At 32.4% G+C, this 16294-nt stretch overlaps 1 protein-coding gene across 1 annotated transcript in view; it reads left to right on the plus strand.

The window, feature by feature from the left end:
* The window catches only part of LOC111642453 (adapter molecule Crk-like), a 38088-nt gene that overhangs the window by 17617 nt on the left and 4177 nt on the right, over positions 1-16294 (plus strand). Inside the window, exons 3-5 of the mRNA XM_023388805.1 lie at positions 945-1098; positions 12584-12634; positions 15439-15570. Of these exons, the coding sequence (XP_023244573.1) occupies positions 945-1098; positions 12584-12634; positions 15439-15570 (337 nt within the window). The remainder of the gene's footprint in view (positions 1-944; positions 1099-12583; positions 12635-15438; positions 15571-16294) is intronic.

Raw genomic sequence — 16294 nt, forward strand, 5'->3', positions numbered from 1 at the left:
AGTTGTTTAGTTTGGCATAATTAGCAATTAAGAAATTTTTTCTTAGAAATAAAATGAAATATTTATTATACTTTATTTGTAAGAAAATATATTTTTATTTTAATTATATCTAACAATAAGTAGTAAAATTAAAATTTCAGATTATATTCTTATTTACATCAATAATAATAATAATTAATATGTCCTGCTTGATTGATTTAAATGTATTAAATGTGGAATAACTTAAATAAATGAAATATTCCTTATTGCTTATATTTATTAAAAAATAAATAATGTAACAATTGTAAGATGATCATTTGATTTTATTTAATGGATTCCAAAAGTAACAATAAAAAAATTGTTAAAATTACAATTAATATTAATTGACTTACAAATTCTGTTGATTTTCAATTAAAATAAAATATTGATACAATTTACACAAAAGTTACAATATTATTGCATGTACTGTACTTGATTGCCTCTTATTTTCATTTTAATTATTAGGAGTAAGCATAAGATTGCTTGACAGAATGATTCACAAACTTTTGCCATTCAGGTAATTTTGTGTTTGTTATAACTTTATGTATATTTTTAACTAACTTCAATTTTATAACGTTTTTGATGTAAAATAAAGAGGATTGATGAGGGACATACAGTCCAAAATGTAAATCTTCCATAATTAATAAACCTTGTATATCTGTCTTTGTTATGTGTTCTTGTGTGGTTTGTTTTCTCAAGCAATCTTATGCTTGCTTCTAACAATATTATTGGTCTTTCAACAAATTTTAGTGGGTGATTATAATTTGAATGTGTCAGACTTTTGAAAAGCAATAATATTCGTTATGATCTATTACAATATAAAACAATAATTTTTCAGTAAAAATATATACATTTTTAGATTAATAATTTTCAATGAACTGTAAATTAATGGCAATTTTTTAATTAATATTTTTATTTTTTGACAGAGAAGACAATAAAATTAGTCATTATATTATAAATAGAATTCTTCAAGGAGATCAAGTGAGGTTCAGAATTGGTGATCAAGTGTTTCCTGATATTCCTTCTTTATTAAACTTTTACAAGTTACATTATCTTGATACAACTCCATTAATAAAACCAGTATGTATAACTTATCAATTTTGAAATATATGATTGGATTTAATTCATTAAACATATTTTTAGTATTTATTGACATTACAAAATTCTTTTGATTTATATAGAGATTATTTTATCCTTTTCAAATAATGCAGAAAAGGTTTAAAGTAACTGTTTTTCAAAAATAACAGAAAAGTTACTATATATATCTTACTTTTACTTTAATTAACCTTTAGTCCCTTTATATTTAATACAATATACATAGTACAAAATTTTATTGAAGGGTTATCACACGATTGAAGCCATTTTTTCCCCCTATATGCAATCTAAAATGCATTTTGGCCTCTGGTGTTAAATGGCTCTCTCATCAGTTAAGTGATCATGTATTATATATAAAGCAAACAATAAGTTAACAATGTTACAAGACACACACAAGCATCACTAAAATAATAATAAAATGTTAAAACCAATACCCAATAAAATATTTAAATCACATACAACAACAGCTTTACAAATTACATGATAAACATTTTTAACACTGCATTATACAACACAACAAATTATCAAAAACATGTTTCACAAATATTGTTATAATAAAACATTATGGCTCAATATTTTTGTCATGCATCAATGGGCCATAATTATTTTTTCTAAATGGTTCACTTTTAACATGGTCGCATGGTATCGTGCACCACATAAAGTCATTGTACAGCTAATTTACCTTTCCCAGCTGAACAGGTATGTCAAACTTGAATGGATTATGGTGTAAGTGAAGTTTACATTGCAGATAATAAACAATGAAAAGATAAGTGAAAGATATTGGCTTAGTACATGGAGTAAGTAATGCCTATTGGTGACATATGTAATTGGTAATACAAGAATGTGTTAAAATTTGGCATGCCCCTTCAGCTGGGAAAGGTAAATTAGTTGTACTGTACAATGGCTTTAAGTGGGGCATGATACCATCAGAGCTAACCTAGCAATTATGCCACCCTGGGCAAGTTAGTTATTTACTGCCATCTTTTAAATATAAGCATAGTGTAATTTTAACAAAGATAAACCTATCCTAATAGGATGAGATTTTAATGCCAAGTCTGCAACCTGCCATAGTCCAAAAGATGACCCTAGGAGTAACTTAGTTAACGAAACCATGGCCCAACACAACCTTACTCACTTGAACACTAGCACCCTTCCAATCTACTCCTGTACCACAGGGGAAGTTGGATCAACCTAACGTTAGGAAATAGTCAAATCATCCCTAGAGTCGATCACTATTACACCACTGACATAGATTCTGCCAGTGACCATAGGTATATCTTCATCCAACTGAACACTATTAGTAATACTAATAATCATAGTTTTCACTACATTTGCACTAACTGGCAATTATTCCGCGACATTTTCAATAACATTTGGGCTGGTACCCCTCACTACAGTCACTATACTCAGGACACATTAGACAATCTTGTCACCAGGCTTACAAATACAATCACTAACCCTGTTATTGCCTCTGAAGTCAAACATTGTAAACACAAAAAGGTTCCTTGGTGGACCACTGAGCTAGAAAACAAGAAAAAAGTTATTAGGAGATTAAGGAGGCAATTTAGGAATGAACAGGACCTGAACATTAAAGTCACACTTAGAGACCAGTACAGGCATGAACACAATGCTTACAAAACCCTTATAAATAAAACAAGGACTAACACTTGGAAGGATTTCTGTATCAACACTTGTGGTCACAATTCCTGGTCTGAACTGTACTACTTAGCTTGTAAGAAAAACTCCAGCTTCAAACCCTCTCCACTATCCAGCTCCCCAATGGTCCTACACCAACAACACGGAAGAAACTATGACACACATCCTCACCAGCCTTTACCCCTTTGGATGACCCACAGCAGGATGACAATATACAAGCGGTTGTCAAGAGTTCTACACTCACTCCACCTAATACAGACAATGACCACAACTTCACCTACATCAAGGTTTTGAATGCTATCTGTTTGCTCACAGATAACAAAGCCTTGCTTTGTTATCTGTGAGCAAACAGGTCTTGACAGTGTAACCACTAGGATGATAAAACACGTGTTTGAGGCCAATCCTATAGTGTTTGTTATTCTCTTCAATATCTGCTTGGACACTGGCCTTTTTCCTACTCAGTGGAAAAAGGCTACTGTCAAATTGATTCTCAAACCCACCAGCAATAACACTTACAAAAAAATACAGACTGATCTGCCTTCTCCCAACTCTGGGAAAAGTGTTAGATGGTATAATGATTAATAGGATCACATGGCATCTACGCAAGTGTAGAGCCCTGCAACAGAATCAGTTCAGCTTCTCTAAATACAAAGGTACTGTACAGTAGATGTCATCCATCAGGTCGTTAACTACATCCACCAGACTAAACAAAACAATCAGCATACCACAATTATCACTATTGACTTTAGAGGTGCTTTCGATCATGTCTGGTGACCTTCTATCTCTTATATGCTCATCACTGTCCTCAAAATCTTTACAAACTTCTTCAATCCTATCTTAGCAACAGGAATGCAGGTGTTTATATAACATGAAATAGCATAGTCATATCTCGAGGCTGTCCTCAGGGATCCAGGTCTGGCCCTGGTCTCTGGAACATCGCCTATAACTCTATTCTGGACTTAAATGACACCCTACCTCCTGGCTGCTGCATACAGGGCTATGCGGACGACACAATTATCCTAGCTTCACACAGGAACACTGAGAACTTACAGGGCATATGCAATGACTTTCTCAATAACATTCACCAAAGGAGTATTAAGCATAGGCAACCCATTAACACAGACAAATGCGAAACCATGATAGTTGGTAGGAATGCGCCACTTGTCAGGAAGCTTACCCTTCAAATAGGTGCTCACAGAATAAATCAAACAATGGAAATGAAATATTTAGGCATTATTCTTGATGAGCGACTTAATTTTACACCCCACACAAAATACATCACGGACAAAGCTAAAAACACGGCCAAGCCCTCATTAGTAATGTTAGGAACACATGGAACCTTGGCCCTAATGCTACTAAGCTTATTTACAGGGGTGCAATTCAGCCAGCACTCCTTTATGCCGTTCAGGTCTGGGGCCACGTGGCTGCCAAAGTCCATAATTGTAAAAAACTGTTATCTGCTCAAAGGTTTGCAACTCTCTGCATTTGTAAGGCTTATAGGACTGCACCCACTAGTGTGGAAAATCTCATCATCTTACCCTGGTGAGATTATAGTGACTCAGATGGCGACAAAATGATTACAGTAGGTAAGATTCCTTCCAGTTTGACCTTGATCAATGATATCAGAAAATTCAGCATCAATAAAAATACCCTCCTGACTTACGATTACCACCCCTTCCTATCAGCTTGCTCCTGACATTTATTTTGAAGATCCAGATGATCATCCCATGTTTAGGATTTACACTGACGGTTCCAAGATGGGTGATGATGTGGGTGCCGCCGCTTTTGTAGTTTACTCTGACATAGGCCACGAACTTTACAATGCATGCTTTTGTCTAGGTTCATACTGCTCATTAGCACAGACCTAAACTTTAGCTATTTATATGAGCTTAATTCACATTAGGCATAGGAAGGACAAAAGACACTACTTACACTATTACATTTATTCTGACAGTAGGGTAGCTTTACACAGGATTGTGAAGTCTGATAGCCACTTAAAACTCGTGCATCTCATACACCACATTCTCAGACACTTAGACAACAACATTAGAATAATTTCCACTGGGTCGTGCAGGGATTCTTGGCAACAAGATTATTGACCGTCTTGCCAAACAAGCTGAAAAGTCTTCAGTCACTAGTACTTTCAGTTGCATTTCTATCACGTACATCAACAATCACGTCAAGAAGCAAATCTTCATTCTCTGGCAGGACAGCTGGGACTGTGACACCACTCCCACAGTCCCATTGTCACAGTCCCAGCTGTCCTGCCAGAGAATGGTAGGTTTACCTACACTTTCATCCCCAAGGTTGACACTACTGCGATTCTTCATCACTTTTACCCTAGTTACACCCTCACTCAGCTAATTACAGGACATGGCAACTTTAAGCAATACTTGCATAGATTTAACCTTGGGGACAATCCACAATGAAATTTGTGATATTCAGGAGGACCAAACACCACTTCACTTAGTTTATAGCTGCAATAGGTACAATCACATTAGGGATAGTTTAATGAGAGCTGCTATTCTTGAAGGGTACAACTGGCCTTGCAATCCACACCAACTCATTCACATACGTACAATGTTCCATCATCTACTCACATTTATATCTTTTAGTGGGGCTCTTGAGAGCATTCACTCCAGGGGCACGGATGGCAATTAGATTTTCCTTGCTTTGTTTCAACTGTCAGTATATAGCTGCCTTTTAACTTTGTATTTTAATTCTTTTTTCTGTCTTCTCTTTCAGTCTAAATTCAGTTAGTCCTAATTGTAGGTTAGATTAGGGACTCTTAGCTTGGTTTTCAATTAGGATATGATAGGTTAGGTTAAATTAGATTATGATTTGTTAACTTTAGTCCTCTGGTTAGGTTCGTCCTAGGTTATGGTAGGTTAGTTTAGTTAGGTTAGTTTAGTTAGTGAGTAAGTTAATGTTTAAAAATAAATAAATAAATAATAAAATAAAAAAAATTGGGGTCTTGCCCGTTTGTCTCTGTCGGTCTGTTTGTCTCATCTAGTTTGTCATTGTGTTCGTTTCTTTTTCATGCTGTCTGTCTAGCTGTTAAGTAGTATTAAGATTCATGATCACGTACAGTTTTATTAGTATAAAGTAGATATGTCTTTATAGTAGGAAGACTTATATCTACTTAATATTAACAGCCACTTGGCACTAACTTATACACTTATTTATTCGTGGCAGCACTCAATTATTGGTGTTTGCTACACTCAGGTTTTCTTTCGGACTCTTTGGGGAACTATGGCCTTGCAGCCTAAAAACTGCATGCCAACATCAAACATAGAGGGTACTGTAGCCATATGTACACCATTCAGAGGGATCCTACCTTTCTCTACTGTCTATCTCCTCTTCCCCTTTTTTTCCCCTTTCCCTTACCCTCTTTTCTGCCAGCTAAACACTTAATTAATTAAAGTTATTAACCAGCCTCAAAATTTGTGGGTGAGTTTTTGTTAACGCCAACCTCATGTCATCCTCAACATTTATTTTATTTCTTTCTTTTGTTTTTAAACAAAGAAGAGTAGAAAATCCACTCTCGCAGAGATATGTAGACACAAATGGAACTAAAACTCAAAAGGCAAGCATCGTCACATTTGGGTATGAATGATACATACCACACCAGAATTGTGTGAGCAATTTTTCATTAAACAAATTACATGCCAAGGAATCATTTTGCAAATCCAAGAATTCATCTTGTAATTCATTGGGAATTACATCAAGGGAAGCAGAGAATGGATTTCGTGTCAATGTAGTTTCTTCTTCTTTCAGCTCAAGGAAGTAATGCTAGAGTTTGTTTTCAAGGGATTCGAGATGCCCAGTAATCTCCTCTTTCAAATTTTCATTTATTTCATCTTCAGATTCATCTACCACACTGCAGAGTTTCTCAAACATGGCAATGTTTCCAAGATTTATTTTTTTTTGCCAGTTTTGCAGCTATGATAAAAATGCCCTGAGATTATCGTAAAATGCGATAATATTTCAGGTTATAACCTGAAGTTTCAGGTTAAGCCTATTTTGCTGTTCTAATATATCTGCTAGATATGCTTCTTTTCAACCAAGCTTTGTCATTAAAGTATACCAAAAGATCATGTTTCCCTTGCACTTCCAGGAACAACTTGATTTCATCTTTCAATTCAAAGACGTGATTCACAACATTTCCTTTCGACAACCAGTGTACTGCAGTGTAGAAAAGAAGTGTGGCAATATGTTGTAATTTTGTATATATATCTTTAGTGTTAAGCCTAATATTAAGTTTTCTTAGTCTTTTGTTCTATATCTTTTTCTTGAACTTTCTAATGGTCTTTCCTTCCTGCTGGTGGTAACACGTTTTCGGAGAACTATACTGAAAAACAATAGTGTGTAAAAACCCTGAGGCAAGTCAGTGAGAGAGAGAACCATTCTTGAGCTAGCGTTTAGAAGAATCAGACGGAAAAAAGAAAAGGTCCAGGTTGTTGTCGCTAAGTGAGACATAGAGATCTTAGGTTGTCTGCAGGGAAACAAATGAAATAGACAAACACTAAAATTGAAAGTTTGGTGAATACTTAGTAATCATCAGATCTGATATAGAGAAAAAGATGGTGAAAAGTGAATTCGGTGCAAGTCCCTATTTTGAGAAGAGTGAAGATCAAACAAAGGAAAAACCCGGGTACCCCACCATCATTCTTTCTTTTCTTATTATTCTTACCCTTCATTTCATCCTTTCCTTCTCTATTTCTCCTTTAGAATATAAGTTAGTTTAAGATAGTTTAAGTTAGTTATAATATTTTGGGAAAATATCATGTCACCCTCCTTTGTTCATACAAAGATCTATCACAGCATCTTGTATATATTGGAGTTGCATAGTTGGGATCCTAAAGTATCTAGTGTATATAGAACTGTGCAAAGAGTTAATAAAATATTTTATTCTGTACAACCTTGTATTGTATTGTTCATTCGCATGCTCACCACAGAAGAACCTTATGATCAGAATCCATGTTTTTGCACAGTTTTTTAAACAGTCGGTGTTAAGAGCTCCAGATTTGATGTAATTTATGATTTTTATAATCGAATCTAGTACCTCTTGCAGAGGAGTTGGAAGTCTTACTGGCACGGGCATACCGGTGAATCATGCAGTGGATTCCCTTTACTTGGGGAACTAGTTCTTTTACTTTTTTCTGAAAGCCCGATTTTGACCCAAGCATAGATGGTGCATCATCCGTACAAACCCCACAGACGTTTTTCCACTTTAATCCTCCAGTCTCAAAAAACGTATTTATCTTTTCCATAATATCTTTACTTTTTGTTGTAGTTTCAAGTCCACTACAAAATAAGAACTCTTCTTTGACATCATCTGAATGAATATACCGTATTTCACAAAGACAAGCAACTGAGAACACAAGCTTACATCTGTTGATTGATCAACTCAAAAACAAAACAATGATGAAACCCTGATTTCATTCAAAATCTGTTCTTTAATGTCTACGGACACGTCTGATATATGCTGCTGAATAGTATTATTAGACAGAGATATTCATTGCATCTTTACTTCACTTGAATACCCAAGAATTAATTTCACCATCTTCAACATGCAGGGTTTGATAAGCTTTTTACCAATTGTGCGAGGTTTTTTTTGTTTGGCAATTTCCAATGCAACTTTATACGATGCTTGCACTAATGCTGTGCTCTCGTTGCTGAAAACTTTCTGTTCGATCAAGTCTCTGACGTTTGTAAGTAGTTTCATGCTGACGAAAGAACTCCAAATCCTTTTTAGTGTGTTCTAAATGGTCTCTAAGTGACATTTGTGTTTTGAAGGTTTCATAGACTCGTGACTGAGAACAACTTTGCACAATACGCATTGTGGCTTCTCTATTCCATTGCTAGTCAAGTTAGTAAAGCGGAATTTCAGATATTCTTCTGAATATTTACGTTTTTTTTTCCATTGCTGGGGAAAGAATAAACGAAATTTCTGAATAATTTTACGCCATGTAAATAATAATATAAAAGACTAAACAAATTAAATGTGAAAGTAATAATCACCACTGTCTGTTTAGTCACAAATAATCCACAGCGTCATGATGCTTCCTTTACAAAGTGTTCAATAAGACTAAAAATATTCTGAAAGACTTTCTAAAGTCTGTTTATTTTTTTAAAGTCAGCCGACAATAACAAACGCACGCAGGAATCACGTGATCACTAAGACAGGACTGAATTGGAAGAAATATTCAATTTTTTTTAAAAATAAATAAAACACCTTATTAATTTTAAAAGCAAATATAATTAGAAAAAACGTAAAAACTAATAATAAAGGCAAGGATTATAAATAAAACATATTTTAAATACTAAATTTAAAACAACTTATTAAAAAATAATTAAAAGTAAATAAAATTAATTTGAGGAATCACTGTTGCTTTTATCATTTAAATTAATTAAAAATTTACTTAATTCTATCGCATTGTCTAACTGCCACATATTAATTTCAACCTTGTCTTTAACATGCTCAATGCATTTTTTCCATATTTCTGGTGTTATCATTCCCATAGCCTCATAAAATAATTTATACATTTCTGAAAATTTAAAGTTAGTATTTCTAGTTGCTACATACCCTTTGCACACGCCAACTGAATCTCCCGAACAACAAACCAAAACTGCCCTGTTGATTAGTATGCACAGTGCATCTGATAAAGTGAGCGACCAATCACAAAGCATACTTTGAAGAACATGTGACAGTCACTCGTTGAATATTGTTTTGGAGCGCTGACTGTTGAAAATAAATAGACTATAGCTTGTACATATGTTTGAGTAAATTCGTTCATGGTTATCTGGATGTTTTATTGCTTACCTTCTCAGAAATTCTCGGTTACGTTTTGAATGAATTGCCTCAAACAATAGAGGCATTTCACCATTACTCTCAAACTCTTAACACATGTTTCAACCAACTGTGACAGAATAGTGTACCTAGATTATACTTATTTTAATTTTAAAAAAATATATGAAATTATTCAAACTCCAAGACACCATTTAAAATATTATAGTAAATATTTTTTTTTAGTTTACTGTATAAGTTGGTGACTCCACAGAAAACCCATGCAACCCATAGGTTGGGAACCCATGCTTTATAGGTTTTCCTCCCAGGTTTAGAGTAATAAAAAATAATAAAAGATGATCAATATAATTTTATTGACCATCTTTTGATTTATTCAGAGATTATGAAGACCCCAGAGACTAGGAAACAATTGCATGTGCTGATTCTATTCCCAATGTTCTTTCAGTCCTAAGGAATTTGTTCACTCCTCAGTCATTATCAAACGTTTCATCTCAGACCTTGAAGATGATTGCAGTACAGGTAACCCCCGTATAACACGGCACTTCTATAACATGGATTCAATTTAACACAGTTTGAGAATTGGTACCATCCCCGTATAACACGGTACTGTTATAGCACGGATTCACTCTGACACGGTTTGAGAATTGGGTAAAACCCTTGAACAACATGAAATGTAATAAATTTTTACATACTTAAGTAGTAATAGTTCATGAAAATAATAATTTTCGTGAACTATTATTACTTAAGTATGTAAATTTTCTTTTCTCGCCTTCTGTCGATACACATGGTCCTTCTCGAAACTTGTTTCAATGTTGCCAGATCTCGATACTTCTGCTTCTGATGTTGCCAGATGTTTTTCCCTTATTCCATACTTGCTTTATTCTTCATAAGTGCTTAGCACCATATAAGGAAATTTATAAAGTGCTTAGCACCATATAAGGCAATTTATAAAGATCTTTTAACTAGAAGCAAGCAATCTAAAATTACATACTTTTTGCAAAAGGTAAAGCATGGATCTGAACATAATGCAGAAAAATGCTCAGAGGATAAGGATAACTTGCCAAAAAGAAAACGCTCTTGGTTAATAGTGCTTTTAGCGATGACAAAGAAAACATTGTTTAATTTATATTAATATGTATCACTTAAGAAAATGTTAATAAAGATATTTATCTTAATTATGAAAATATAATAGCATGCTTTTTAATTTTTGGAACCTAACTCTCCTTTTTGTACTAGTTCTCTGTTTCATATAACACGGATTTGCATAACACAGCAATTTTTTGGAACGTAACTACCGTGTTATACAGGGGTTACCTTTAGTTCACTTTAGTCCAAAAAGCTAGTGATAGTGGAAATATACAAAGTATACTAGAGTTTGAGAGTCAGAAGAGTTGATCAATGTGTATGAAATGGAAATTCATAAGTTAGATAGATCATGTGACTTTGAAGATTATTTAGCAAGAGCTCTAAGAGCAAAATTGGTTGTGAATCTGTGTGATAAGTCTATGATAAATTGTATGCTGAAGTAGTCTGATAACATTTCAAAAGAATCACTAAAATATGTCAAGACATTAAAATAGCCAAACTACAAACAATAGAAATCAAAGTAATGGCAGATAGAAAAAAAGAGCATTCAGTTACCTATCAGACAGGCCTAGGAGCAGTTAAAGCAGTCAAGAAGAGAGAAGGATACTCCTGATTCCTCAGTAATTCCAGATATAACAGTTGTAACAGAACACACATTGTTAATGCATGTCCTACAAAAAAAAGCTGGACTTGTTTTTCATGCACAAACATGCACAAATCAATTATTCTTCAGTCCATGTGGAATACATTCATAATATTTCCAGTTGTTGCCAATAAATGATGTGTTTATTAACATTATATCCTTCATCTCAAACTGTGCGATCTATACAGTACATGTGTGATAAATAGTTTCTATATCAACCTACCTTATTTCCATGATATTTTTAGAAAAATAATATCCAAGTAATTTTTTCACACAAAATATTCAAAAAACAATAAATGCATTAACGCAAAAATCTGTTTTACAGGCAACCTTCCTTTTTCGATTTGCGATTGTCATTGATGTAATGAAATTGTATTATGAGAAGAAATAATAAAATCGTTTTATTATTAATTAATAATTTTTCTTATTGTGTTGAGAAAATATTAAATATTTTTAAAAAATACAATATTTTTAAAGTTAAAATAGATTAAACTAACGAAAACCAAAACCAAAGTGGTGGAGAGATGCGCTTCTATATCGATGACATAATACATGTAACTGAGGAACAAACAAAGAGAACCAAGTTGAATTAATTAAGTCGGAAAAAAGAAAGTGTGCATTATAATTGAGAAAATGCAAATACTATATTAATCTTTAAAATATTGGTGTTAAATCTGTCTTATAACAGATTTAACACCAATCAGGTGACTGATCACAGACAGCTCCTGTTAATTGAGTTATTCGATAAGAATAAAATACAATATGAATATAGCTCTATCATTGAAAAATTCGCTTATTTTTGCTCACCTTGAGTTTGCTTAGTACAAATGGCTAAAATGTACACAAAATATGGTATTACAGCACCATCTGTATTGGACGACCACCTGTCTAAAAGACCAGACTTTTTGAAAGGAACTGTGTGTGGTTGCCATAGACAGGTTTTACTGTATATTAGTGCAGAAATTGTGGGAAATTTGCATTTCTGCTATAAAAACTCAAAAAAAAAAAAAAAGTACTTTTAACAGTAGTTTGGAGCATGCATTGCCTACCTTGCATGCTCTGACAGCACATCTTTATTGAATATTTTATCAAATCAAAGTTAAGTTTTTGATTAAGATGAGATGAAGGAGGAACTTTGAATATTAATTATTATAATTTATGTAATTGTAAATAATTTTTGAAATCTTTATTTTATTAATACCTTAATTAATTGTAATAAAATATATAAATATTATTTAAAGTTATTCAATTCTTTAATAAAATTATCTTTTCAGTTAGAGAGGAAGATTGAAAAAGTCAGAGCTAAATATGATTTTGAAGGGAGTGTAAGTATTAATATATTATTATTAACAATAATTAACTAAAATCACATGTTGTATGAAAATTTAAAACAAAAATGAAAAATTACATTTTTTGTGATGTTAATCTAATTATATTTATGTAATTTTTGATTAAATAAAACTATAATCATTGATTAAATTAAATAAAAACACAAGTTGTGTTCTGTTATTTTGGAGAATTTATATAGATGTATAGAGAGGGGAGAAGTCTATTTAATTTGTTTCTTACATTGATAGTCATACATTTGGATCTTTCTAAACCTTTATCAGTTGCTTTCAAATTTTATCTTTTATTTATTTTTTTCTTTATACAAAAGATACATGGTAATGTCCATTTTTTTTTTATAGGGAATTAATTACCAGAATGAAGCTTAATTATAATTATGTTGTAGATGTAAATTTTCAGTGTTGTTGCTAGAGGCATTCATAATAAATTAAAATTTAAAACTACAAAAACCAAATGCCTTGTGATTAATAAGACTAGACATTCTCATTTCTACCGGCACTTACCATCAATTAAGATGGATGGAAAAGTCATAAAAGTTGAAAAATCTATTCAGTATCTTGGAGTCACATTAGACCATCATCTAGCTTGGAACGAGCACATAGAAAACACAGCAAAAAAAAACAGGCGTAATCTTTCAGGCATTTTCTCAAATTGCCTGCAAAACCTGGGGCTCGACTCCAAGGCTCTGGACATTATATATGAGCAAATATTTATTCCTATTGTTACATGTGTGTGCAACAGCTGGGGATGGGCAATTAAGAAAGTGCACCTTAAAAGGAAGATGATTTCTGTCTAACATAAAAGCCCTTATATAAATTACAAAAGCCTACTTGCAAGTCATCTCTTGAAAACTATCAGTAGACAAAATTATTGAACTTAACTCCAAGATCAAAAACATGAAATGGGGGCACATCATCTTGACTGTCTCCAAAACATACTATGCATCTGATCTTGAAAAAAATGCTCCTTATTCCCAAACTGTTTACCCCGATTCTTTCAAACAAATCACCAGACTTAGTGACATTGATCTCCATCTTAAAGTATTCACAGACAGCTCTAGAATAGATGATAATATAGGCTGCTCCTTCATGGCTTATGAGCAAGACAGAGATCTTTCGTTAACAATATTGTCTGGGAAAGCATAGTAATAACTTCCAGGCAGAGCTTTATGCTATTCAAAAGGCTCTTGAATGGACAATAAGGAAGTATACTAATACTAAAATTGTGATCATAACAGACTGTTCCTCAGCTGTTGTGCTTATATATATCACCAGGCTATATCCTATAGTGGCAGAGATTCTCAAATTAATTATACAGTCAAACAACACTTGCATCATTTCTTGGACATGAGCCCACATTGGTACTCTGGGCAATGAAAGGGCAGATGCATTAGCAAAATCTGCAGCCTTGGATCACAGCATACCTGTTACATATAATAAATACAGTAAGGCATTTATAAAAACTCATCTTTGGAATGATCTAATACAGGAGTTGCAAGAATCCTTGGAGAACAATAATAATACCAATAGTGTTACAAAGCAATTCATCCCTAATATCAAACAATTTTACTCTCTTAAATGGTTTACCCCAGATTACTATATAACCCAATTCTGACCAATCATGGAAATTTTAAAAGTTACCTTCAGAGGTTCAAGGGATATCCCAACAAGGACTGCCCAATATGCAGTATGGAGGATGGAGCCCTACATTACACCTTTGACTGCATCATTACCAAAATTGAAAGGCAACAAATTTGAGTACTGATCACACAACACAATGATCATTGGCCCTGTAGCCCAAGTGATCTACTAAGTACTAAGGAAATCTTTGACATTTTTAGGCAATTAACTAAAACATATCATAGGCATTCTGCAGAGACTGTAAATAACAGGTGACTGATCAGTATTTGCTATTGCAGCCTAGATAATATATCTTTTAATGTTGGTTTACTGTACATACAACTTCTACTGCAATTGATGTTTTTAGCTCTACTGTGTAAACTATGTATTTTTTCTTATTTTGTATAAAATACTTATGATTTTATTATTATTTTCTATGTCAGTAGGTATTTATTTTGAATCATCTTGAAATCCTGCAACTGTTTTGTTTTGTTGCTTGATGTTAATTACAAATTACCATTTTCATACTGTTTAAATTATAACACCAAACGATTGCCTAATTATCGGGCTATAATATGGCTATATTAAATGATTGGAACTAAGTAATTTGACATTATAGCCCGATAATTAGGCGATCGTTTGGTGGTGTTATTATCTACTCGGGCTGTGAGTTGATGTTTATATGTTTAAATTATACCAAACTATGTATCCTTATTTAGTATTGTATGTTTTTAAGTGCAACAGTGCCTAGCAGAGTTGGGCATGTATGTGTACATTTTTAATAAAACCTGAAAAAAACCTGAACCTGTTGTTGCTAGAAGATCTGTTAACATATGTCTTTAGAATTTATTCTGTTCAGTTGAATAATAAAAGTTTAACAAAATCAGTATTACATGTTAGCCAGATTTTCTTAGTTTTTCCTCCTCTTATGTAAGCATACTAATAGTAGGATTAAGGAATAACAAGTTTTGATGTGATCTTTGATACTTAATGAAAAAGTGAATAATAACTAGTGACTTCACATTAAAAAATAAAATACTGGCATGTCCTATGAATTAAAAATATTTTAAATTCTAATGCTTAATAAAATATTCGATAGAATATAAGGAAATAATAATTTACTTATTTTTACATATTTTTAACAATAGATTAATTTTCAATAGGGTGATCCAGATGATTTGCCTTTTAAGAAAGGTGAAATTTTAAGTATTATAACTAAAGATGAAGAGCAATGGTGGACAGGTAGAAATCATTTGGGTCAGACAGGATCTATACCTGTTCCATATGTGGAAAAGGTACATTTTAAAAGTTTAATTAAATATTTCTCTATAATTAATTTTACTTTCATTATTATTTAAAAATTTTTATTTTATCTATTTTATAATGGATATTGAAACATTTTAATGTATGAGCAATGAATTTTGCAATATTACTTATAATTTATTTGAATTCATTCTTTGATCAATTAAAAATTTCAATTAAATAATTAACCCTGCGTTAGTGTACTGAAATTTTTTTCGGCATTAATGCAGTGGAGTGTTTGTCCACCCTGACATTTTTTTGGGTCCATAAACCATGTAAGTAAAAATTCATAAAAATTTACTCATTTATTTGGTAAAGGCATGTGTCATTATACATATGATTATATTCAGGTATGATTACATATTATATTAGTACATAAATCCATGAAAATAAAAAATATTTATCAAAACTCGTTACAATAGATCTTATTATTAAACAAATAGTAAAAATCTAAATTGTTTTTTTCAGCATTTTTGTCACTCTGATTCAATAGCTGACATTGTACTTTGGCACTCAATGCAAATGACAAGCAGCTTGCTATGTTTGGTATTTTCTCAGTGTGTTTATGAAAGTCAGCCATTTTGAATTAAAATAAACTTATAATAATCAATGTGAATAAAAATAATTTATCTATATTATAAATAATAAATGTGGTCACATTATAGTTATTTTAAAAATAAAAAAACTAAATAAATATTTGTAAAATTTAAAAAAAAA

Source organism: Centruroides sculpturatus, unplaced genomic scaffold (genome assembly GCF_000671375.1).
Source record: "Centruroides sculpturatus isolate CEXI.00-Female unplaced genomic scaffold, Cexi_2.0 scaffold1647, whole genome shotgun sequence".
Taxonomy (NCBI): domain Eukaryota; kingdom Metazoa; phylum Arthropoda; class Arachnida; order Scorpiones; family Buthidae; genus Centruroides; species Centruroides sculpturatus.